The following is a 26,931-nucleotide window of genomic DNA, read 5'->3' as shown; positions in this document are numbered from 1 at the left end:
AGTGACCAAACTGGAAGCAATGTCTCCACTCTGCCACTGTCCATTAACTCAAAAATGACATTGTTGAAATCATACAGGCCACACGCATACAGTACTTTACCTAAATGTATCCTTCTTTTCTATGATGGATTTGACTGGCAAATCATTTACAGCACAATTGCTGGACAAAATCTGGATTTACATTATATTATTTGAAATGCTGAGGTAGCTAGAAGCACAACATTTAAGATTCTGGCACTAAAGCTATTAAAAAAAAATAAAATCAGCTTCCTGGTCACGACCACAAACCAATCTAATGCCCCCTCATTTCAATACAATCTACAGTAGGGCAGCAGCAATCAGCTGTTCTGCTACAGATGGTAACCTTATTCAGTGTCAAACACAATCGCAGCTCTTGTCTATTTTTTCTAATGCCAAATCCAACACTTCTGGTCTTCGGTGCCACACCTAAATTGCAAATCAGCCCCAGCTGGGATTGGCAGCAAAAGCTCTTAACGCCCTGTTGAAGGAATTATTTATGTATCACACCAACACCATCCATAAAAAAAATAAAAAATAAAAATACCATCTGCAGTCTATTTCAGAGTTACCAGAGCTTAGAAGAAAATTATTTATTATTTTCTCACATAGATTTGGTTTGTGTGATTCCCTCGGTTTCAACTTGTATGCATCTGACTGGTAAAACAAAAATAACATACCTGTAAAAAAAGTGTAAAAGAACATCACCTGTTCCATAGCATGTGTAGGTTGTTTTACAGAAGGTGCCTAAAAATTTTGATCATTATCTGATCATTTTAGCATTACATGGTAGTAATCCCACCACAAAGGACCCTGTAAGGTTCATATTAGTTAATTGGTACTCAGCATCAGTGAAAATAAAAAATTTAAAATCGAAGGAGAAAGACAACCTGGGCCAAAGCTACAAAATACTTTGATAAACATGTTGCTTGTTGAGTTGCAAGCATGACTGTGGCAGGTTCACATTTTGCTGATGGCATTGTCATTTATTAATCACATTCTGAATCAGAGGTGCAGCTTTGTTTTGTTTTTTTTAGTTTGAAAGCATCATACTTCACAGCATTTTCACAGCCCTCAGATACACTGAAAAAAGTGAAACAGCTTTGTCATTCTTTTAAAATATGTTTCTACACTGAATTGATCCAAATTTTTTATTTTTCCATTTGAACCTGTTTTTCTAATTTGCTTCAAAGTAACCAGCACCAGTCCTGGTAAAACTTGCAGTGATTCCGTAAACTCAAAGGACATTTCTACTTCAGAGCAAAGGATTTACAAGTCACATGACCTCATGACGTAGCGCCAGCTCGCTTCGAAAGAATCTTTTGACCGCCATTATTTTTTCGCTCGCATGCAAAGAGAGTGTGCTGCACAAGAAAACTCCTGTTCAACAAGGTAAGATGTTAATCTTATTTTCAGACTTTAAGGTAAATAGCTTTTGCATTGTCAAATTTATGATAAGTGTCATGGACTACACACCAACTTCATATGCTGTACCAAACGGTGTGCTTGTTAGCCAGTATTAACTAGCTAAGCTCACGTTTAACTTTTCCCAAACCCATAAGAAAAGTTGGCAAAACTGTTAAACTAAACTTTAAATTAGCTACATTTAGGTAATGCAGGCCAAAGATATCAAAAAGAATAGTTATGTGGTGAAAATACAATATAAATACTTGTGACATGCTAGCAGCATGCTTGTGGGCTACGGGGCTCATCTTCGTGTGTAACCTTAAGAACTATACTGTCGGGCCATTTACTTGCGCTACCTGTATTATATTAGTATTTCATATGGTAACTTTTTTCGGGGGTTCCCGTGGTACTGTTTAAAGCCAGTGCTTATACTAGTCCGTCTGTGTTTGCCAGAGGGCGGCGGTTCCTCCGTCAGGTGCGCGCACACACACACTCAGGTGGAGCCATGAAGGAGTGGAGGAGAGAGTCAATGTATGTGGATACTTTCTGAAGACAGATGTCGATATAATTTGTGCTCTGTCTCTGGTGACTAGGAATCAATTTATTACAACTTACATTTCACCTCTTTACCATCGGTGAGGTGACGTTACAGTCGTAAAATGGCAGAGGTTAAACGTATTTTGCAGCCTGCCTGTGTTTGCGCCGAGCAGTGCTGTGAACCGCGGTCGGTCGAACGCAGCCGGCTTGGCCCAAAAGCACTGTTCGGAAAAGCTGTCCGCCTGAATAGCTAATAGTCCAAGTTAACCCCGATAAGACCTGGCTGATTGAGAATCGTCACCGACATAAGACTTCTCGATGTGATAAGCACATTGCATGTCCTATGACGTGTTCACAATAAAAGCACCACGTTGTTTCGCAAGGGTAAAGCTTTTATTGTGAAGCAGCTACAGCACTTAAGGCTTGGTTTGTATTAGCAGTAACTTAACACAGCTCTTACTCGGCTGAAAACGATAAATATAAAATATGACTGACTCCTCAAATTACAATACAATACTCAAAAGCAGGCACACAGGAAGAAAATAGAATTAAGATAGGCTAAAAAAGGTATACAATTTACTGTCAACTAAGAAATGCAAAAACTAAACATGACACCTCACGTTTTGTTTTTTTTAATTCATTTACAGGTTGGAAGGCTTTTCCCTCAGGGACTACTGTTTAAGGCATACTTCACAATTTGGTAAGTCTAGAAATGCACAACCATGAACATGTACACATGTAAATTTTAATAAGAAGTTATATAACCAAAATTAAAATAAATTAAGTTAAAGGACTAAACCTGATCATGAGCAGATAATAATTAAGGTTAAATATGGAATAATGTTATTTATTTGACTTGATTGGATGGGGTACAAGAGTATGAAATTGGGAGGTAATATAGGTTCACATCAGTTTTATTTAAAAGTGAGAACTTAACAAGATTAGGAATATTGTAGCAGTGCAGTGTGCCTAGATGGCCCTTGGTTTAGTCTGTAAAATGTCAGAAAATTGTGATAGCCATGCAATTGTCCTATAGCCCAATGTGACATCTTTTAAAATGTTCTTTGACTTGTGTTTTAATTAATCCTAAAGTCAAGAATGTTGGAAATATTTGTTTAAAATAATAGGATTAATCACAAGTTAAAATAGTTTGGATGAATACTCTTTTGATCAACTAATGAATTACTCAACTGTTTCCTGCAGCTGTAGTGATACAGACACAGGAATTCGAATGTTTAATAAATTTGCCAACTGTTTATTTCTAAAAACAATTAAAATTAATTCAGTTCAGATTCAGTTTAAAGATCAAATTCTTTGTTCTTTCCTAGTCTCCTGATGAATGTGGAAGTGCAAAGACTGTGGTACGTCACTTTCAAGAAGATCTGAGCTTCTTAAACATTACAAGCTTGAACACAGACACTATGGACCTCGCATTCCCTATCCATGCACCTATTTCAACTGTCCATGCACTTTTAAGACTTGGAATGCACTTTTGACCCATCTTTCAAGATGTATCATATCAATGTCTATTGTGTAGTTACAATCAACTTTCAACTTTAAAAAAATATTTTGAACACATAGCACAGCATCTAAAAAACAATGAGACTGTTGATTGTGTGGTTGAAGGGTGTTCATACAAAACAAATATTTATGGTTCATTTCGGACTCATGGAAGTAGAAAACATAAAGACTTCTCAGTAAATAACTTAAAGTCTGAGAGACAGTGTTAAGCATTGGTCATTCTTCCTACACTATTGACATTGAGTGTGAGGCATTAGATGATAATTTAAGAACAGATGAAGTGGCAGATTCTAGCTTTGATGTTCTGAATTCAAATGACTTGCTATGCAGTATTGAGCTCAAAGTTGCCTCACTGTTATTGAAGCTAGAACATATTTTTCTTGTTCCTAGTGTAGCCATCAGTGAGCTTTTACAAGAATTTGACTATTTAATAAGTACTGCTTCTGTCCCTCTTATTTACCAAACTATATATCAAAGAATCAAACTAATTGAGACAATTGATAAGAATCATTCTTATAACAAGTATCTTATAATGGTACTTAAATACAGTACTTAAGTAAATGTATTTAATTACTTATCAGCTCTGAATTTGTAAATATAAATTAAATGTAGGTTATAGTTAAAAATATGCAATACAATTAATACTTGCATTAAAATTATTGTTTGTTTATTTATTTATTTTTTCAGATCCTTTGGATGTGCTGACATGGCAAAGAAAGTACCAGCGAAGTTGCGTGTTATTCTGAATCCTGATGATACCCAGAAGTTAATTCTGCCACAAGGAATTCCAGAGACAATGGAAGAGCTTATGAGTGAAGTCAGAAAAGTTTGTGGCTTAAGTGGGACTTTTAGGCTGCAGTACCAAGACAAAGACTTTGGAGATGTACTAGTAAACCTGACAACAACTGCTGAACTTGAGGATTTAGCCACTGTCAAGGTTATTCTGGTAACAGAAGACTCCAGGCAAACATTGGATCACTCTGTCCATGATGAGTGAATTTCTGTTAATACAGATGACACAGCTTCTTTCCTCACCTTCTAGCTCAATTTCTATCAGAACACAAATGTGGCCAAGAGATTTTCCTATACCAACATTGTCCTATGACACTGAACTGCAGTTAGAAAAGGGAAATGCAGCATACAGATCAAACATGACAAGGTTGGCACTTAGTTCAAAAATGAAATCAGATATGCTGGAAAAGGTAGCTGAAGAGATTTACAAGTTCAAAGCTTATCCAACAGATTTCGGACTTTAGTCATGTTTCAGAAGCACTCATTAAGAAGCATCCATGCCTTTCTGAACCTGGTTCATACAACGGCTGCTATGGGTGGAAACAGAAACTGAAAACCAACATGGGCAACTACCGAACCCAACTTAAGGGCATTGGGTGTTTTGAGGTGCTTGCAAATTCACTAAAATCTAAACCTCTGGATGATGCATTGTCAGCAAAGAATGTAAAGAGACCAAGGCGAGGAGAGGCCAACCACATTCCTGATATTCCAGTTGGAGAGACCCTAGGAAAATTGGAGGATGAGAGACTGGCACTATTGAATGAAGTGAAGAAGCAAAACAATCGCATGGTGATAAAAGAGAAAATGGCCAAGACCTTTTCGTTTCGAAGGCAAGAAATTGTCGAGAAGGAAATGGGAGTAGAGGAGTTAAAGGAGAGATGGCCGGCATTGTTTGGTGTGGATGAGGTAAGATGAAATGGTCGAAGACAAAAGGACTATTGTCATTTGGCAAAAGACTTTCAGAGTGTACTTAAGGTTACTGAAGTTTTACCAAGTAATTTTAAAATAACTAATAACTTAATCATAAGAATAGTTTAGTGGGTACCTGTACAAAGAATGTTGCTTTGGATGTCTACAGGATATTGTCGACAAACATCTTTTTTCTTCTTCCTTTTTTTTAAGATCAATGCTGAATTTCTGAGAATTACAACAGTACCACTTCAAGCAAGATTCCTGGCTTCACTGGACAAGCACCACAGCAAGTTCATAGAGATAATCAGAAAGAGAGGAGGGACTGTCAGAGAGAAGACCAGGGACATCCTTAAAGTTCTTGATCAGGTTTGTACTTGCTCAGTATATTGAAAAATTAGTTTCACAAGCATATTATCTATATGCTCATATAACCCTTTCAAAAGGTCTAGGGGGAATGTTGGAAGTGAGACATAAAATGTCTACATATGTCCAGCACAGTACAGATTACAGTGCAGTTTATTTTATTCACGCATCTATCTTATTACAAGACTAATTTTTTTAAAGCCTTGGTGATTGCCACTGTACTATGTCTTCAGTGGCAATATGACAAAATGAACACTATGTGTAACAGTCTTGTACCGTGTTGGGTACCCACGGCCTGACAGCCAATGCACAAAATAATTTTTTTTTTTTTTTTTTTTTTTTACAAGCTTAATTTTTCAGGTACAATTCTCATTCTATGATTGTCAATGCAGTTGATTGACGGTTAATTGACCCATCTTCTCTCACTGTCTGTGTCACACACACACACACACACACACACACAGACTGTACTGTGCCTGTCACTTGTATAATATGGTTACATTTATAAGAGTTGCTTGAGGAACCACCTAAAACTCTGTCCTTACACTCACTTGTGCATTTTCAGGTTAAATCGCTATATAGGACTTTATTTTATGGAGCATTCCATGTCTGCGGTTCAAAAGTGCATTTGTCAAAGTTGACAAAATGCTCAGAGTATGTCTTCTGACCCCTATCCACCACAACAATAAAACCACCAGGTGATGTTAATGCTGTAGATGATTGGTGTGTGTGTGTATAATAAGGCTATGGGTAGTATGTTGGGTGAGGATTTTATTTAGAGATAAATGCAGGCAATGGGTCAGGTCCAGTACCGAGCTGTGCAATTATGGGTTTGCAAAATTGGACCCTGATGACCCATCAGAGTCCTGGACCCCCCAGGACTCTGATGTCTAATATTGTTATTTTTCTGGCTGCATATTTGAACTAATTATCACACATTGTGTTTGTGCATGCATGTACCTAGAGTCTGGATGTGAATCTAAGAAGAGTGTGTCTACTGAAGTGCCTCATTGTATACTTGGGAGAAAATGTGGATCAACTCATTAAGGAATATCTGGTAAGCTTTTTGTAATCAATCACTAAAGCAAAAATGAATGTATATCGATGTAGTTGAATGCAAACCAGTGTATTCTTCATTGTGATGCTGTGCATACACAACACAACTTCAACAAAAGATCACATTTTTGCACTTACAAAGAGAACATTAAGTAGTTGATTTTTACATCACACACTAATTCATCAGATAGAATAATTTTCCCAATGTCTTCTATTTTATTAGGTTGTTCAAAAGGACGAAGCTGAATCAGAACTTGAGAGGTGCATCATGGCAGTGTTTGTTCTCAGGGAGAAAGATGATCTTCTCCAGCCACCGCAGGAAATCGGGTGGAAGGTGTGGAAGTCATTAATGAGTTGCCGTCAGTGTCACATGCATGTGCTAATATTATTTGGCCTCATCTATGCACTAAACTTGAGTTATCCAACTGAGCTTAAATACACCTTTGAATCACTTCAGAAAGTTATCATGGAGGTTGACCCAAAGAAAATGTCACTCAGAGTGTGCAGTTTGAGTGTCAAGCTCTAAGCATGAGATAAATCATGACATTTGGATACATCATTTTTGTTCTGTAAATTCCTTATTTATTTTTTTTAATGAACAAATGTTTGTGTTAATGTTATATAATACACTTATGTTTCTGGGTATAAATTTCACATAAGCACAGTTTTGTTTGTTTCCATATTTAAGTATTATTTTTCTTACTGAAATTTTCTTACTGAAACACAGAAAAGCTGTTGTGTATACATACAGGCTAATAAATGTGCAAGTCTTTTGGAGGACAAAGTCTTTTCAGTGTGATTTTTGTTCAGCAGTAAAATACATTTATCTGTAATAAGTGTTATAGTTTCACCTCAAGAAAAAAACAGCTTCACTGTAATAGAAAATCTTTGGCTGTCCCAATGTTAAAATACAAGTTGTCACAAAGCAGAATATTTAACGGTTTTTGATCTACACAAATTAATCTGATGGCTTAGGTGGAAGTATATTTTTGATTTGAGTACGGACAAGATATTGATTTAGGTAATATAATAATTTTTAATTTATTATGACTCATACTTTTAACTTGAGAAAATTTAGAAAAATTAGCCGTGACAAAATTAGAAGAAATTATATTGAGTTCTTCCAATGTAAAAGTTACACTTGTGTTTAATTATGAATGTGAGGTATTTCTAAAGTGAAATATTGGGTTGTTACAAAGTGAATAAATAGGTTTTTGACTTGTGTGGATGCAGGTTTTTGCTTTGGGGAAAAGTAAAATTATTCTTAGCATTTAATCAAATTAATCATTTCAATAAAAAGCAATAAAATTAGCTGTAACAAATTGCAGCAATTTTTTTAGGTTGATCCAAAGTATCATTTTTTTCAGTGTACAAACAATGACTTTTTTTTTCCCACCGTGCACATAATTTTGGTTCCAATATTTGTCCATGTTTTGTGATATCGGTGAGCCCCGTGGGATTGTTGTCACCACCTTGATGTAACTGAGGGGAAAATAAATTGTGTTAAAAACGCTGAACATGTCACGCAGACAGTGGAAGCTGTCGTGGTACAGTCGCTGCAATTTTTACTGATTTGTGTTGAGTGAGAGTGAGAGTTGACCGGCATCAAAGCAGAGAAACAGGCCAGCAGTGTATCCCGAGGAGTCGTCTTGGATACATACAATTTATACTGTGGATAACAACACATGCAGGTATTTTGATGTGTACCATGGGATGGGGAGAGTGTTGCCCTTTACATTTACTAAATTCAGAAGCAAGAGCTGAAATGGATTTTTCAATATCTGGGCAAATAAAAACATAACCATCATGCATGGCTGGACTCGTGTCGGGAGAGAAGAAGAGAAGAAGCGTTTTGTCTTTGTTCTTCCCACTTTGCATGTATTGTTTTGGGATCGGTTTTGATTATTAACAACTTGCAGTATTTGAAGTGAATGTAGTCGCTGTCATTTCTGCCAACGTGAAGCTTCTAGTGACTTAGGGCATTTTTTTAAAAGTTTGTTTTAGCAAAAACTATTTGTTCTTCATTTTGTTCCAAACTTAGTACACTGTTGACTGTGGCACTGGTTAATCACAGGACTGTTGTCTCATGTTTTGGGGGACAGTGAGGCACAGGTGGCAGTGGTGGCTCAAAAATTTAAATAAAAGGGGCGGGTACAAAGAAGCAGTTAGAGAAGAAACAGACGCACAGATAATCAGAGACACAGACAGACAGCAACACAAGGAAGAGGCAGTACAAAGGCAGGCAACGGCCACACAAAAACAAAGAGGTTCAAGTGACAGCGGGGAGAAATAAAGGAGAAAAGACAGAAGCTTTCATCACAAAAGCCTACTATGAAACAATGGTTCCCTGATGGCAAGATGCAGGAATAATCACGAACATCCCTGTTTGTCAGAACTGGATGGTGGGGGGGGGGCGTCCAGACAGAACTTGCCAAAGTGCTTCTCGCGACAAGCAGTGCAACCTCGTTAAACCTGTCCCCAGGAGTCACAGGCAGATGCTCTGCTTCTTCTATGATAATGGCCGACCTGTTAAGCTGCTACAGTAGCAGCGTCACGCTCCTTTGAACAACCACTGACCTCAAGGCTGCCACTCGCAATGACGCCAGTGCTGGTTCCAACTCACCACACTGCACCGTAAAGTTTTAATGTTAACCTAGATGTAATAATATTGCTTGTAATAAGCTCTGTTGATATGGCCTTCTGCACTGGGCTTTGCTGCACATGTAAATTAACAATCACCAATTAGATGACTTTTGAAAACATGCTACACAGCCTGTGCAAAAATTGGCATTGAGGATATGAAAGTGTTACCCATTAATACACTGTTTCACATTTAGGAGACCCACTGCTGTCAATTATCAAAGCACAAGCAATACATAGAGTCAAGAGGAAGCAACTAAGGTGAGAGAGAGAGAGCTAGAGAGAGGAAAGGAGAGCGAAAGACAGAGGAGGAGTGCTTCTCTGAGGATTAGCTCATTTAGGCTGCTTTGATCTGTGAGATCTTAATTGCTGGGTAGCACTGATAGAGTCCTCACAGAGACTTCACACCACCATTCAGACAAGCAGGGAGGGTGGTCCCATCCTTACATTCTTCTCTTCATTCCCTCTTTCTTGGGATAAATTAATCTCAATTCTGGAATTTTACTGCTCGATTATACTCGCGTTCATTACCATGCAGTGTTATTACGCTAAAATCAGCAAGGCAGCATGTTCACAGTGTCAGTGTTCCTGTTTAGCATGTTCACTATCTTATTGTGACACCACACTAGAAACACAAGGGCATTCGTTTTGCAGGTGTTCTTCAGTGTTGGGTTATTTGTCAAAAGTAATGCATTACATATTACTTATAACTTACTGTTCATTAAGACTAATATTGTAAGTTACAGTACTGATTTTAAAACAATAATTTAGAACTTTTTAAATTTCTTGCATTGCTCTCACAAAGCATATCCATAAACTAAGATTTGGTCTTGTAAAAGGTAAAATTATTCATCCACAATTACCAAAACACATCTCTAAGATGTTTAACATGTCAACAAAGTAGTTTATCACAGTGGTCTCACACAGGTTACCCACACATTTCTGTGTCTTACTCACAAAGCCTGAAACTAAACCCCATTTGCTAATACATAGAATTATCTGCTGCTGACTTTGGCTAATTTGCTTCCTGAAAGAGCTGCATTTCACTGTTGATATTTGCCTGCACATCCAGTGCCACATACTCTGCTGCAAGCTGCTTTACCTCCTTGGAAGACACAGTTTTATCAACAACAGGGTTCAGCTCCAACTTCTAGTTTGCACCTTTCATCTGCACAGAGATGTCTATCACCAGAGTCTGACTTAGTGTAGTGCGCAGCTATTGTTAGAAGTAGAAAAAGCTACGGGGGGGCTGCAGCTCAGCTGGTAGAGCAGTCGTCCACAAACCACGGGGATCAGTGGTTTGACTCCCAGTCATCCTGGCTGCATGCTGAAGTGTCCCTGGGCAACTTAATATTACCGAACTAATGTTTGTATACTGCAATATGCCTTATTTTGGTTACTTCATTAAAGTGTTACCCGTACTACTGGTACTAGGTCACCAACTAAAGTATAGGAAAAGTATATTTTGTCTTAATGATGAGCCTCTGGGAACCTTGGATATTTAACAAGTTGCTTATTAGTCCCCTCAATACTTGAGGGGACTTTTCATTAAAGAAAAAAAAACTGCATAGGTTTAGGTTGCACATGAGAAAAAGTCAGGGGATCATCACAGACCAAGTGCTAGAATGGAAGCAATATTTCAGTCAGGACCAAAGTGATGAAGCAGGAGTGGCATCCCTAAGGCCCTGCTGCCTCTAACTGCGTTGACTTTTTTCCAAACACATTATTTTTTTCTAACCCAAGTCAAGTGTTTTTAATCTGCCACCAGTACTCTAACTGTGATGTTATGGTTTTATCGTTTTACTCATTCAACTTTTTTCTTATTTCAACTCTCATTTCCAGCTTTTTCAGCATTTCTGCTTACGCTTAGTAATTGTATGTATCTGGTCAATCGCCATTTATCTTCACAGTTCACGAACCAATAAGTTGTTGGATGCTGCTTTTGAAATATCTTTGCGATTCTTTGCTCACACTACCACATCCCACATCACCACCTTCAGATTGTTTCAGGAGATTCAGCTAAAAAGTTACATCTTCCACCACCCCCACCACAACCATCACCTGCCTTGTATCTTGTCTAAATCTTGTTCTATTCCCCATCTTTACAGGTCTGCATTTAATGAAGGCGCTTCACACTGCATGCTGCTTGCACACATCTGTTGCTGTCTCAGGAACTATGGAATCCAATATTTCGAAATGAGCTCCCTTCATGAAAAAATAATTACGTTTAGGGAAAGGTCACGGTTAAGGTTAGAGGAGAAATGACCTTTTATAGTTAAAACTTAACTTCCATTCATCTTCCTTTTTGCTGTCACATAACAACCCTGTGCTACTTCTGCAGATGTTTGAGTGCAAACATGTTGTAGACACAAAATGCAATGGTTTTCAAGAGTGGACATGTGTAGAAATGGTTATTCAAAGGCATTTGAATTTAAAAAAAAAAATCAATGTTGTACAGATGAATTAAGCAGAATCACAGGTGATCTGTACATTTTCTTCAACTGCATTTTTTAATGTATGAGCTGTTCGGAAGCAGGTCGCCCCACTGTCAAGTCAAATCATTAAGACTGCAGACTAGGCATAGTGAAAGGAAGCTATTTATGAATCATGTCTGAAAAACATTAAGTAGCTGTAGTTTTAGGATTTTTGAAGCGTAATTTTATAAGAGTGATGGTCACGTCTGCAGTTGAATATGAAGTTCTGATTGTGGAGCCTTTTCGGAGGAACTGAGAGCTCACCGTATTTGAGGGCAGCTTCAGCTTTTGCTAAATCCCTGTTTAACCCCTATATAGAGATCCAGAGAGGCTGACTAGCAAAGACTGGGGGTTAAGGAGATCATTCATACAGATGAAGATGATGCATGGCTTCCCTCTCTCTGCCTTTTGTCTCCCTCTCTCTCTCACACATACCCACAGACATCATCCTTTATCTCCTTGCACTTTATCTACTTCATGCAACCTTGTCCAATAATTTCTCTCTCTCTCTGGCTGCTGTCCAGCTCCTCTGTCGTCCTCTTTCATCTCTTTGAATAAGACAGGAACAGGCAGATTAAGGAGAGAAGGGGTTTTAGAGGAGCCATTCTTTCTGCTTTGTGGCGGGAGGGTTACTGTTAGCGCAGCAGAGCCCTCCCTCTGCTGCGCGTGGTCATTAGAGAGGCTGCATAGCAGTGGGGGAAAGTAAGCCTGAGGGAGTGTTTACATTACAAGAATACAGATATTGCGAGGCTCTGGTGTAAAAATGCATTCTCATTTTTGTCAGTGCATTTCAGTTGAGTCTTATATTTTAGAAATCCATTCAGTACAAAAGGAATAAATAAACAGAAGTGTATAAAACAACAGAACTCATGTAACATTCAACTGAACAACACATTCATGAAAACAATGGGTTCACTCGGGAAAAATATTGCAGTAATCAGTAAAAACTAAATGGCTATACAGGTCATTTGATAGTAACAAGTTGCAGTTTAAAGGTTTTTAATCACATTGTATTGACTGAAGCTACTGCTGAATCCTTCATTGACATGAAAAATGAAGGAAATTATCAACAGTCAAACGATGGGAAACTCAACTACAAGGTAAGAAATGGCCAGGGCTTAAAGGAAAACCCGTGACATTATAAAATCTGAATAAAAAATATTTACTAATACTAATGATACCTATCTAATAAAACAACAGCACTAGAGGCAAAGACAAAGAGCTTGTTTCACCAACACGATCTGCGAGCAATATTTGCATGCACACAGCAAACGGTAGCAGTGCCACAGTTCAGAAATGGCTGTCGCCTGGAAATTGGAGATAAATTCCTGGGTTCTGAATGGCTCAAGCATGGGTCGCAGGCATGGTGTGGCTGTAATTGCTGAAGCGTGTCAAAATTAACATGAGGAGGATGAGCTCGTGTTGCAAATTTCTTAAAATGGACCTGAGACAAAAACATTGACTTTGGCTTAACTTGCATGTTAGTGAACCTAAAAGAACTGCCTTCAGATGTGTCCCCCTTCTCTGCTCCGTGTGTTTAGCCATTATCTGAGCCGCTTCTCCACTGCACCTCCACAACTGTATCAGACACGCCTGTGATTTGTGATGCAACTGCAAAGCCTTTGTTCCCGCAGTATAACATTTGTCTCAAAATGGAAAAATGGCCTATCAAATTTCAAAAGTACAATTCAAAGAGCGTTGATTAAATATTGATGTCACCCACGTGGTTTGCTGGGTGTTAACGTCTGAAGGAAAACAGTATCACTTAACGCCCTTGTGCTACCTTGCTCTACAGTGAACAGCTGTTACATCACCCTTGAATCATTCATTCTGAAACCAAAAAGAGTTGAGGTAAACACAAACTCTGTGGAATGTAAAAGGGCTGTCTGGTTTCCACAGTGAGTGATCAAAAGATGAAGGCGCTCGCAGTACTAAGTATAGACATATAACTCCAATTACACATGCGCCCCACACATGCATTTTAAAACTTATTTGGCTTTCTAATTCTGCGTATTTTCTTTTCTTCGATGGCTTTACAAATCTGGAGTTTAACATAAGAGGAACAATGAAAGGCTAAAGTATGCCTCACCAAGGCTGCACTTAAATATGAGGTGGCAATTCAGTACAACAATGTGCTCAGAAAGAGGGAATGAGAATAGGAACAGGAACAAAAGCTAGTACTTTGTCTTCAGACATATTTTCCTGTCACGATAAGGATAGAATCATTAAGACTGCAAAGACGTCACATGTGAATGACAGCTCAATCTTTCAAACCGTGGCACTGAAATCTACCCTTCTAAGCCTTTCTGGTATCAAAACATGATGACAGTGGAGACAAATCTCACACCAGCCAATGGAATCATAAATAATAAGACAAGGTGAGCAGGTAGGGAGTGGGGAGGGTTATCTGGACACAGCACATGCACTTCCCGATGGCCTGCGGGGGCAGACAGGGCTGCAGAGAGGCGAGATATGGTGCGACACTCCTGGAATCTGTGATTTGACATCTGCTCCACGTGAGAGTCTGTCAGAGGGCAGGAGAAGGCTTTTGAGGGCACTGTCGCTTCCGCTTTAGTCCAAGTCTCTGGGTTTAACAAAGAGATCTGACTTGCAGGGCGCAGAGAGTGGGCGAGCAGCACGGCGCTCGGTGGAGGTGGTCAGCTTAGAAAAGATGTCATTCAACCAGCAAAGTCAGTCCTCCTCTTCCACGTAGGTTGAGGGAAACCAGCCCACCTGCGATGCAACAAAATAAAACCCAATTCAGATTGCAGCACTGAACCACAGAAATGTTCGACTACATATTGATTTTTATGTACTTGTTGTGTTTCTTCCCCTCTTTCTCAAAGTTTTTAATGGCAAAATGTCCTCACAGTGTTGTAGCATACGACACCAAAATGGCAGTTTTTAACACGTGCTAAAATTTACAATAACGAGAGGAGCTTATGGGAAACTTACCCTGCCACTGATTTCTCCCTTCCACCACCCATTGGACATCTTGGTGTAGATTTTGATGATGTCTCCCTGCAGCAGTGAAAGTTCCCGTGTGTCTCTGGAGCAGAAGTCATAGCGTGCCACTGCAATTCCCACCACCCTGGGAGAAAACACTGAGAGACAGAGAGCCATTTTATTGGGGGCCATCGACTCCTATTTTAAGAATATTCTCAGAAATGCACAGTGACTTAGTGAAGTTCCTGAGTGACTGTTCTTGCTTTCACTAGCACTCACACTTTCACTCCCAAAAATCCTCAAATCACACATCATACTTTTATACATCAACTATTTAATCAGAATCTAATCTATGAATATAATTTAGAGATCTTCCCACCAAGTGCTTATCCCAAACTGAACTTATTTGGAATTTGTGATTAAACTTTGACAAGAAATATTTGCACTTTAAAGCATTTATGTCACACTCCTGTTTCCAGGGTTGCAATCAGACTTTCATGCACAAAATTGGAATCAACCCTAAGTGGATTAGTGGGAAATTAATCTTAAACTTACTTAAGTGGTATAATCTGCTATATCCTCTGGATTTTGTTTGTGAAAGGTTGACAGTGCTGTCAAATACACTTCTCACAGATGTTATGCATAAAATGACTGTCTTGTGCTGGTAATAAGGCAGCAAAGAGCTTTGATTCAAAAATGCAGGACCACAAAGACAGAGATGAGAGAATAAATGAGAGTCACCTAAGGTGGATACCCTATGAGTGGCCGTCAGGTTCTTAGTGTCTAATACCACGGTAGAGATGAGAGGCCACGGGTTATCACGGTCATATGTTAATCTTATTAAGACTGTTTAACACGGCTCACAGGTTGCATCAAAACTTATCAGGTTGTTTCTTTACATGCAGGCCAGGGCTTCGGTCACACATGAACACAGATCTGCATAGGTTCTTTTATATTTTTGCCTTATCTGTGTAAATTTCAGACAGCACAACTGGGGAGACATGCTGGATGAAAAGAATACATAAAATCCCGGATGCATGCAGTGGTGCATATCCAACGAAAACAGGTGCTGTAGCCCACACATACATTCATGTTTAAACTAGCATGCTCATGCACACACATGCACACAGAGATAGACATAATGTTAACAATTTTTCTCAATTCACTCCATGAGAGCAGGAAAAGGAGTGGAAAAACCTCATGTTACTCCAACTTTGGAGCATTCGCTCATTATACCATCTTGGTTGCCACATTTTCTACCCTTTTAGTCACAACTTCTAAATAGATACATACTGTATCTGCTGCTGTTCATTCACCAGTAAGAGTTTACATACAAAAGTGTACGCCCCCTTTTAATTAGCTGAATTGACAGGGTAATAATTGGATTTTCTTTAAAAAGTAAATGCCAGTAACGGGGGCTTCCAACTGTTTTCTAATCATTCGTTGACATTTTTAGTGGCTGGAAATCTGGGAATACAGCTAAGCAGAGACACAAAATAGAGACAGCACACAAAGGGTTAGCTCTGTCTCCATTTAGTACAACTTCTACATGCCCTCATTTCCAATAATTTCAGTATCCTGTTATGCACATAAAGACTAAATAGATCCCATCAGCCACAGATATGAGGGGAACTAAGTGGCTGTGTGGCTCGTGCGTCACACAGCTAAGATGAGCCAAAAGCTGGTGACAGCTGCTGGTTCAATTAAAAATGTAGTTTGTGAGATCACAAGCACCCTAAGTGGCTGGGGGCTACCCTTTAGCCCCAGTTCAAAGCTTCCACAATGCCCTAGAGTTTATAGTGGCAGGTCATACCACCACTATATAAAGCATGGAAATGTCCTTAAGTGACCACAGTGATTGTTCACATAACTGGAGAAAGAAGTCAACTCATGGAGGGGGAAAGCTAACAACTGAGGAAAACATAGCAGACCCAGTCCAAAAGACCACCTGTGGGTGGTCAGAACACCAGAATGCCATAGGGTAAGAATCAGAGCCAGTTAAAGTGTAAGATTTTAATGGAAATAGTAAATATAGGTCTTAGAGAGTAACCATTATATTGCTGCACTGAAATAGAGGGCACAACATTAGATTCAACAAAATTCAAGGCCAAAAAAAACATGAAGCCTTCAAGAAGGTGAAACGGAGACTACACAAGCAGTGACTTTGATTTGCAATGGGTTACGATTAACAATGATCATCATTTGATCATTCAGCAGCCCGTTTCCTCCTGACTATGTGTTCAAGTGTCCTTGGGCAAGACACTGAGCCACAAGTTACACCCAGGGGGTCAGATGAGCACCTTGCATGGCAGCCACCACCATCACCACTACTTGTTTCAGGGATGGTTTCAGGGAAAGAGATGACCGTAATCACAGTTTGTTCATCTATTTTTATTCATTTCAATGACTTTAAATTAAAATTCAGTAAATGCAGAGCGTGACTGCTGTTGGGCTCTAAAATCTTGTTGGAGAACATAATCTGGTGCTTCACAAATCTCATTATTACTATAAATAATGAGAAAAAAAGGCCAGAATGTTGTTTAATTTTGACACCAAAATACATGCTTTTGGTTAGGTTTAGGCATAAAAACAAGATGGTAAGGGTTAGGGAATGATGGTGGGGTGGATGAAAATATAGGAACAACACGGAATACAGGAACAAATCTAATGATATCAAACAGGACACACACTGGTGTCTCTCATCTCAAAGTCCTGTGTTAGTCCTCATCCAACCCAGATCATATTATATAAACACTTTAAAGGGAGAGATAGAGATATTGTCTTAATTGGATCTTGGTTCTGGGTTAGAGCTTGCATGGGGTCTTCATCTCACTTAAATCCAGTTCAAATTGTGCACATGACTCAGGCCAAAATGCTTCAAATTAGTCCTACAGAAAATGTATTTCCCAAAGCCTGCAAGATATTGATTGCACATTTTTCAATACAACGTCTAAGATGCAGATTCTCTCATTAAAACCCCTCACAGCTGTTTTAAAAAGCTCTGAACTCCCCGACTTCATGGTAATAAAGGAAGGTTGCCTATTATCGCAGTAAAAACATCCAGATCCTCCTTCTCCTCCATTTTGGCTCTCTACCTAATCTCCTTTTAAACCTAGAAAAAAAAAAACATATATACTCTGAGAGGCTCAGCAGCTCAACACTACAAAAGATGGAACTCTTTGTTATCATTTGACACTCTGGTTGATGACACACGGTAATGACATCTACATTTTTTTATTTCTATTGTTTATTGTTGGATGCTATTACTGTGTCCTTTAAGGGGTGCTGGTGGGAGGGTGACTCTGTTTGGTGTTGTCTGCCTCTCTGTAATTGCTTAAATGGATAAATTAAGGACTGTGTAGGTACTTCCTATGTGGAAACCCTGTGTTCCAAATAAAAATACTTGAAAAAAAAAACGAGTAGAAAAGCTGTACCTGTACCTGACCAGAAAGGCGAAGAGGAAGGAGGAACAAAGCTGCAGCCGCCAGGAAGAACTACAGAGAAACAAAGGCGGGTTTCAGGCCGTAGTGGGAGCAAAGAGAGAAGATAGGCAAAGTAAACACAAGTTTGACAGAAAGAGAGTGTGAGAGGCTCGGAGAAAGAGAGAGAGATAGAGAGAGAGAGAGGGAAAGTTGGCAAAGTCAAAGAACAAGCGAAGAGTAAGGACAAGTGGGAGAGAAGAGTGAGAGAGGAGGGCACAGCCGTCACAACATCTGAAAAACTGTCACCTCATCTAGTACGAGCATTTTTACATAACACTAAGCAAGTGAAGGTGGGTTACTTATGAGATGGAGACAGAAAGTCTGGATTGTTTGGTTTTTGGCCAGTCTAGTTCTAGTTCAGCCACATTTTGATGCTGCAGCATTCAATGAGTTCTTTTGAACAACTGTGTACTTTTAATTTTACGGAAATAGTTTGTTAAAGACCCTGTCCTGGTTTAACACAATAATGCATAATGTATAAATAATGTCTAAAGCACGTAAATGACACGGGGGCTTTAGTCCCCACCCTACCATCATTCAGCAGCTGTTTCTCCAATCCTTTACATGGCCTGATCCAATAGTGCCTCCAGGTGTTGTAGCAACCCATAAAGGTTTGAAATCAGATGATATGTGTTTCCTTAAATTTGTATTGTTGCATCTGCTAACTAAACGAGGAAGGGATTGTGAGAGGGGAGGGAGACAATTTGACTGGCTGTAGCTGGGTCGTTGCTTCTCACTCCTGGCAGCTGCTACAGTATGACCAGGACTCCTGGCTGGAAACATATCGCAAGCAGTTCTAGTAATAAACTGGTCTGAAGAGTCTTGATGACAACCCCTACACCTTTGGGATGATTAGATCTTATTGCCCATTATCAGTTGGCCACTACATTTTGAAGACAGTCATAGTCTATAAAAAAAAAAAAAGACAAAAAAAAAACCTTCCACATTCCCCTTGGTCATGTAGTAGAACTTCCCTACAACCTTCCCTAGGTCACGCTGCATAATAATGAGCAATAAACAACCTTTTGAGCTTCAAACCAGGTGAGCCAGAACAGCAGCGTGGGGGTAAGTATATGTCTGGGCACAGCATGGCGCCCTGACAAGGCATCGGCTGGGACTCTACAAGGCAGAGCCAACGACTTCTGCTCCCACATAAAAATCCCATCTGAGCCAGCTGAGAAAATGACCTCCTTTCAGCATGACAATATGGTTCCATGCCTTCTTCCTCTCCCCCACAGGGATAAGTAAATGCAGACCAATATGTATCAACTGACCAAGGAGCACAAACCACAACACACATACCTGCAGGAAACTGATATATAACTGATCTATAAATACACAAATATATCCTGTGCTTGTGCTGGACATACAATCGTGGACTATTAGTAGATGTTAGATAGAAGTGTAATTGAAATAAATATGTAATTCTTCAGTATTTATCAGTATTTGTCTAATAAATTCTAATACCTTCATATCTCATTTTGACAGAAATTTTGAACCGTGTCCATGTATACTTGTTAATATAAGTGCATATTACAATGACATTAAACCTTACAAAATACAAAATCCACTTGAAAATATGTACTTTTCTGACCAAACATTTATACAAACACAAACAAGCATTCAGTCAAACTTAATTAAAGATGCTGGCTGGGGTTTTTACAAACACATAACTGCAGAGTTTTGATGGCTTTTCTGTATCTTGTGATTGTTTGCTCAGCCTTGCATTCTGTTTTCTTTGCAGCGAGGTGTCTGTTTTGAGATTCAAACCATTTTATGCGTGTGTGTGTGCTTTATTTTTTGTTTGGCATGACATCTGTCTTTCCACGGATGCTGTTTACCAGACACAGAGCGTGGGGCCCACACTAAGTCTGTCAACAGGGGTGGACGACTTAAGGCAATAATAATCTATCCCACAATGCACTGAGGCAACAGTGGGTCTGTCAAGGCTTTCTCACAGAAGGAAGCACGGTGAATGGCAGCGATGCACAAACACACCTCTTGCAGAGCTGCTTTGAAGCCTGATGCGCTTGGAGACTGACGCTGCCAAAGGAGGCAGGGGGACAAGGATGTAGCAGAATTTTACATCCGAACAGACACAAAGGGCTAACTTTGACTTTGTTCCAGCATTCGTCTGCTTGCCTTGGCTGCTGTTGCAGTGGCTGTGGTTGTTTACACGTACACCTCTCTTTAAGTTAAGACAGTTTACCTCCAGCTGCTTCCTGCTCTTTTACATCAGATCATATTTGCAAACTTTTCCCAGTTTTGTGGAAAACAGGCGCAGTCCCTCACTTGGACCAGGGGTTTCCCCCAGGTGTGTGTCAGCAGGAGGCTGTCACAGAGTTTTCTCCACTGCCACACCAAGTGAAATGTCATGTCCTGTCAGGAAAATTGTGAAGCCGCCTCAGAGCTGAGCAGCGTGCAGAGTGTGACGTTTGGAGTAGCTGGCTCCTGGTGCTTGCCTGGGGCGCTGGGCCCTAACTGGGACCTCTCTGCTAAGCCTGATGAGCTGCCGAGGCATTTTTCTATTTCTTTCACTCACTGTCTCTCTTGTGCGCGCTTTTGTGTTTTGCTCTCCCTTTATCTCTCGTTCCCCATGCCTTCCCTTTGTGCACTGGATCGTTTTTATAACCCAATTACGCCGCATATTACTCTCCTTTCTGAATAAATATATCTTATTTGGATGCGAAAAACCACTTATTAATGCAAGATGAAAACACCTGCTTAGTGCATTGCAGTTGAAATGCGATCAGATTGCTAGATTACATACTGTATGGCGGTGGTCTGGCTTATATTGGATCTCTTCTGGAAAATAATTTCTTGCCGAGAGCTGGGTAAGAAGATCAATACCACTTTTCTGTCTACCACTACTAACAGAAGGCAGTTAGCTTTGTTTAGCATAGGGACTGAAACGAGGGGGGGAAAGACCTAGCTTGGCTACGTCGAAGGTGAAAACATCAAGCTTCTCCAGGTCACAGTGCAGAGCATAACAAATCACAAAACCACATTCTTGTTTGATTCTTGCTTTGTAAACCAGTGACATACAGTATATGCACTGTACAAAAATATGGTAATTAATAAGCTTTAAATTTACAGAGCCAAACTAGCCATTTATCCTTGTTTTCTGTCTTTTACTGTTTTTCCCATTTGCTTTGACACTTGTGTCCACTCTGAAGTCACATTTTCAAAAGAGTTAACACACAGGCTGAAACCGAAGATCACTGCCCAGCATCAAACATTTGGTTTGCAATATGTTCGTACACTAACAAAACATTGAAAACATACAGCAATTTATTCCTGTGTGCAGGTCTTCCTCCACCCAACGGTCTTTGACATGCAAGACGTACAGTGAGCATCTAGACTAGACCAAATCGGACATTCACTGTGGCATAGAATTTGTACTGTACTCTTTCCTCAATGAAAAAACTTTTTTCACCTAAAATCCACGTATTCTTTACTGTATTGCATCAGATTCTGTTGTTTTTACCATATTGTTCAAATGCAGAAACATTAACACTGTAAATAGAACTGTGAAAAATAAAAATAGACCAAATAAAGACTTGTATTCAAAATATTCAAATATCAAAGTGAAACCTTAAAATGCTCTGAATTTTACATTTCATCCCGTCGCTACTGTCAATTAGGCAACAGGTTCAACATCACACTAAATGTTTTCCTTCATCTTTGATCAAGACTTGAAAATAACACAGAGGAGCATCTTTTATATTTGGATAAGGAATGATCGCTGATTGAAGAATTTTGCTTAGGGGGATGAACACATATACATTAGATTCATACAATTACTTTCTATGCTGAGTATGTGTGTTTTCCTTTTGTTTGACACAGTTAATTTAATAAAGTTTTAAGTCACTGAATGACAGGTGTGTTAACTGATTTGAAACATGGTGTACAAAATGTGTGAAACCAATGGAAATGTGTTAATGCGATAATGCAAGAGAAGACTTCTGCATGCGCTAATAAGGTGATGATGAAGATCAAGAGGATCCCAGTTTCATTAAACACATCCTAGCAATTGTAAATAAAGCTCAGCCAACTCAACAACAACTCAACTAACTGACACAAGTCTACTGTATATCTGTAATGAAGAGATACGGTTGTATTTGACAGTATATTATAAATGATCGAAGAGGATCGATCAAACAAGAGTTATGTCTCCCAAGGAAGGCTGCCGCTGTGTTGCACCCTGTGCTGTTCTGCTCATTATGCTTCACAAAATATCACCAGCATGCCTGTTTCTGCATGATTCTGTAATGTAACTGAGGGCCTGTTGCAGCATCACATCACAAGTGACGAACTGATCTCTGCAGATTGCTCCTGCCTCCGATTTATTTAATTGTTTGTGATGAGTCAGAGAACAACATTCCTGTTGACCGTTTTGGTTTCAGAGATATGTTTGAATGCAGGTTAAACCATCCCGGAGAGAAAACAACTCTTTTTTTTTTTTTTCCCTCTTATCTGAATTTGACTGCTGTACCAAAGGTCCAAGCCTCTGGTTCTCCAAACAGGTCAAATAAAAGCACCAAATAGTTTTCAGCTATAACTGGATCAAGAACTGGATCTGAACTGTTAATATTTTTACAGGTTAGAAAGTGAAGACTCACCGCTACCAGCGTTAGTAATGGCCTTGGGCATGTTTCCATTGGACATCTCTCTATAGGGGATCTGCAGAGTGGTGTCAAGACTGCTGAAACCCTCTTTAAGAGAGTGCTCCATGTAGTACTCCACCAGGTCCTGTGTAAAACAAGCACAGTAAAAAAGAACATTAACTTAACGCTGTTAAGCCAGGGGAACTCTAGATGCTATCATGTACAGATGTATAGAAATTAAAGCAAAAACATGTGGAGATGCTTGTTAGAGAGAAGCTGCTTATTGGAGCGCGACAATACAAGAGAGGTTGCTGGGCAGGGCAGCTAACCATAGTGTATCTTTCCATCTCCCCGTTTCAAATGTAATTCCTGGAAACAGACTAATATTAGCTACTGCCATACAATACCACAGCCGGATGCTTGCAACACGCATTTGTATTGTTGTTTGGCTGGTGTGTAGAAAAAGGTACAAATAAACTATGACTTTACACATTTTTATCATCGTACAAACCAAAAGTAAAATTGTAATTTTCATGCTGTTGTTTATCTCAAGAGAGTGCTACAAAAGTAATTTCATGTCAAAGGGCACAAAAAGTCTTTACCAGCACCGTCTTGAACAGCCGACTCTCAGCGATGTAAAAGCAGCCATCCTTGGTCAGAATCTTAATGTGCTTGACTTTATCGTTGAACCTGTGGAGGATGAATAAGACATGGGCTGCTAATCAACTATACATGCTTCCACATCAGTTCAGTCTCTATGGTGAACCATCACGAAGGTCTGTCTGTGCTGCCTGTCGGTTACCATGCTGAGCACAGCAACATTGTTTGACAAGAACACCCCGGCTTCTCCCCTGCTCTTTAAATCAGATCCAATTCACTCATACCAGGTAATAAAAAAAGCATCATAGGATAACCCAGTTTTACCCTGTAACAGCAATTCATTCTGTACACCAGTAGTACTCCAAGTTCATGTGAACCCTCATCACAGGTAGTGCCAAGAGCTGTGAACAGCTAAACCAAAGAATGTTTATACATCTAAGACTGTTTCATTTGAAATATTTTTAGAGCCATGTATTACCAAAGAGAGCGAGAAATAAAAAAAAAAAAAAAAACATAGAAAAGTGTTTCTTTTTATTTTTATTTGAAATCATATTGTGATCCATCAGATTCAACTTATCAAGCAAAAAAATAGCATGAATTTGCTTTCACACTACTAAACCCAACATTTAGATCTGTTCAGGCGTGAACCGTTCCTTCTGTGCAAAGCCTTGTGGAATAAAAAAATTAAGCAGATTTTGTAAAAAACGCTGACTACACTAACTGTACCAAATTTAGTTGCTTCGTCCACACAACACATACACACTCCTTCGTATATGTACAATACACACAAGTCCAAAATACTTGACTGCACAGTACTTTATGTTTCCCATATGATGATGTGCAAGCTACACTGAAAATAGAGCTATACTATACAGAGTCTTTCCCAATGCAGTATATAAGGGAGAAGAAGAATATAATGGTATTTTTCTGAATAATACATAATTGATGTGTGTTGAATTATATTGTGCACATGAGCCCTGTTTGGTGAAGGCTGAGCTTCTTTTTCATCCTATAGGCCTCCAAGGCTCCACATATACAGTACAAGAACACATAAATACAAGTCAGTCCGTGCTCACACACACACACACACACACACACACACTGACCACTTGTAGCCTTGACATTAAACAGTTCCAGCTGATGAGTACTGTAGGAGCTGAGAGTGCTGATAATGATCTTAAGCAGTGAGACAGGCAATTAGAATCAGCGTCCTCAGAAACTGGCCTGTACATCAAAGGTTCGACCGAGGGACGGTATCAGTCCACAAAACCAAGTGGGCTGAAATGGTGTGTCGCTGTCTAAACAGTCCTAACATGCAAACACGATTTCAGAGTGTGCTCTCAATCGTTATAATCTCCCACTGCCAAGCCAGGTCAAGAGGACTCTATTCTCCTTTCTTTCTTTATTTGAAAGACCGAACAACTTTGATGCAGTCTGAAAGACATTTGCTTGTTAAGTGGACAGTGCTGGGTTTCAAAAGCAGGACGCTGAGGCAGTGAACTTGCAGATGAAGCAGACATTTATTAAGGCCTAAAGGAAAAAGAGTGTTTTATCTTCAATTCAGTGTGCTGTCTGCTTTCTTTTGAAACACATCTCAAAGACCGGTAGCCAAAGAGGAGTACACAGTCTGACACAAAGCTATCTGCACCTCATTGTACATACAGTGTGTCCAAGTGTCTATGTGGAGGACACGGGCAACATATAGATGATAAAGTGGATCATCCAATTCCATCGCTTTCCCATGCTGCATTCAGTTGAGATGTATTCATTCAGCCAGTGGAGTAAACTAAAATTAACTGCACCAGCATTTAGGTGTGATGTAAAGTTCAAACAAAGCCAGTTCCATTGACACTGGAAGGGTGGATAAAGGCTCCTTCACTCAAATAATTATTTCTCACCTACCTCCAGTCTCAGTATAGCCAAGGAAGAATTTCAGTTCTGATGCTCAGAGCGTTATAATATTATGATAAAGAAACTGAACAGTGATATTGTTCCAGCAACTATGTTTTTATATAGACAGTTACTTCAACCTTTTATTTAATCTTTATGCATACTGGAGGATCAAGTATAGAGGTTTTAGTCAAATCAGGGCATCTACAGACCATATTCTTACTACATCATTAGTGGTAAATATGAGGTAGACTACAAGGAGGTAAATAGATTTGCTTGTTTTGTTGATTGTCAAAAGCTTTTAAATGGATTCATAAGGATCCTTTGGAGAATAAGTTTAATTTGTGCTAGTTTTGATGCCAACCTCACAATGCCATGCCAGCCTTGTACACAGCCCCTGGTCCATCCCTGCTTCTATGCTGATTGCAATTCTGTGGGGTTCTCACAATACTAATTCTTAGAAATATTGGAGTTTGATTTTTCATCAAAATATGAGCTTGCAGAGGGAGAGACAAATGTTGACACATAGAGCAGGAAGAGCATAGCATCCCCCTGCATAAATATGCTGTTAAATGTGATGTTGATGGGGGACATTTCTCGTAAGGCAAAGATGTAAAATAACCAGGCTGTGGAATGACTTGGTGCAGAGAAAAAAGGGTGACAATCAAGAGTTTGAATTGGGATAGAGCACGCTGTTATTCTTGGCCAAAAGAGGTAACTGCAACATTATGATTTTTGATGTTATTTCAATTTGCGGTGGAATATAAAATAATTCAAAGAAGAATTACTAAGGATTCATTGCAAACATTAAAGGAAGAAGGTGGTCGGAACAAACCAAAAACTCAGTAACTTTGTTAAAATTAAGAAATATTATTGCACAGAACCACATATTATATTAGATTCCAAAGGACAGATGTCTCTGTGTGCTCACTTAAGGACTGGTACTCCACCATAGGCTGTTGAAGTAAGCAGATATACATTTATAAATCATTAAACTTTCAGAAGAAAAGCAGAAGCTCATCCTTCTGTGCTGTTTGCTATTGTGTGGTGTTCTTCATGTGGTTGAGGATTAATTTTATTTTCCTGTGTACAGTGACTTAAGAAATCGACCGTTCAGAAAAAAAAATAACCCAGACTTGTTTTTGTTGTCAGAAGGTGAAATGTCGCTTTTGGAAAAATCAAGTAGGAGATAAGAAAGTGCATAGCAACTAAGAATCTTGCATCCACCCGTATGAAATATGTCAGCTGTTCCTGTTTCTTAGAATGTGTTAGGTTTAAAACATTTTAAGATTGTTGTATTTATTATCTTACTACCAGTGCTGGATATAATTTTACTTGCATACTGAGTTTTGCTTGCCATGAGAGCATGCACAGCTAAAGCAAAAACCATGGATTAATGATTTAAAAGGCAAAGAACCCATCCATTATCTTTAACCACTTATCCTGTTCATGATCTTCACTGGGGTCTTTGGTTTATACCAGGTAGTAAACATTTAGAGTCATTAATGTTTTCCTGGGCTGATCTCGGTTGCCAATGAGAATTTAAAGACACATTCACTGTTTGTTAATGAAGGCAGCACCAGTTTTTTACCTTTGTGGTCTCTAATCTGTGCTCTGTCTTTGGGCAACACAACAGTGGCCCCTCCTATCATTATCTGCCGTGCTTGAAGTGGTAGATATCCATAC

The 26,931-nt window shown here is 39.2% G+C and overlaps 2 protein-coding genes across 5 annotated transcripts in view; one reads left to right on the top strand and one right to left on the bottom strand.

Annotated features, from left to right (window-relative positions):
• Positions 1–1,339: 1,339 nt before the first annotated feature.
• On the top strand, positions 1,340–8,069 carry LOC137098601 (uncharacterized). Its single transcript, XM_067475010.1, has 6 exons — positions 1,340–1,410; positions 2,610–2,662; positions 4,171–5,181; positions 5,398–5,553; positions 6,515–6,607; positions 6,830–8,069. Exons 3-6 carry the CDS (start codon positions 4,837–4,839, stop codon positions 7,130–7,132), a joined length of 897 nt encoding a protein of 298 aa, XP_067331111.1. The 5' UTR covers positions 1,340–1,410; positions 2,610–2,662; positions 4,171–4,836; the 3' UTR covers positions 7,133–8,069.
• Positions 8,070–12,504: 4,435 nt separating this feature from the next.
• Positions 12,505–26,931, bottom strand: part of LOC137098600 (guanine nucleotide exchange factor VAV3-like) — a 47,981-nt gene continuing 33,554 nt past the window's right edge. For 3 of the 4 annotated variants that reach the window (XM_067475008.1, XM_067475006.1, XM_067475007.1), the window contains 4 exons: positions 23,358–23,445; positions 22,771–22,900; positions 14,676–14,824; positions 12,505–14,453 (listed from right to left, as the gene is read on the bottom strand). In XM_067475008.1, the coding sequence (XP_067331109.1) occupies positions 14,412–14,453; positions 14,676–14,824; positions 22,771–22,900; positions 23,358–23,445 (409 nt within the window). In that variant the 3' untranslated portion in view covers positions 12,505–14,411. Of the gene's footprint in view, positions 14,454–14,675; positions 14,825–18,100; positions 18,161–21,467; positions 21,476–22,748; positions 22,901–23,357; positions 23,446–26,931 lie in introns of all 4 variants that reach the window. The other variant, XM_067475009.1, reaches the window with a different exon arrangement.

The sequence above is a fragment of the Channa argus genome, chromosome 14, assembly GCF_033026475.1.
Source record: "Channa argus isolate prfri chromosome 14, Channa argus male v1.0, whole genome shotgun sequence".
NCBI classification, from domain to species: Eukaryota; Metazoa; Chordata; class Actinopteri; order Anabantiformes; family Channidae; genus Channa; species Channa argus.
This window is presented reverse-complemented; position numbering and strand designations above follow the sequence as displayed.

Coding starts and splice junctions, on each gene's coding strand:
- LOC137098601 (XM_067475010.1), top strand. CDS start 4,837: ATGGGCAACTACCGAACCCAACTTAAGGGCATTGGGTGTTTTGAGGTG. Junction 5,182..5,397: donor CATTGTTTGGTGTGGATGAG/GTAAGATGAAAT, acceptor CTTTTTTTTAAG/ATCAATGCTGAATTTCTGAG. Junction 5,554..6,514: donor TCCTTAAAGTTCTTGATCAG/GTTTGTACTTGC, acceptor GCATGTACCTAG/AGTCTGGATGTGAATCTAAG.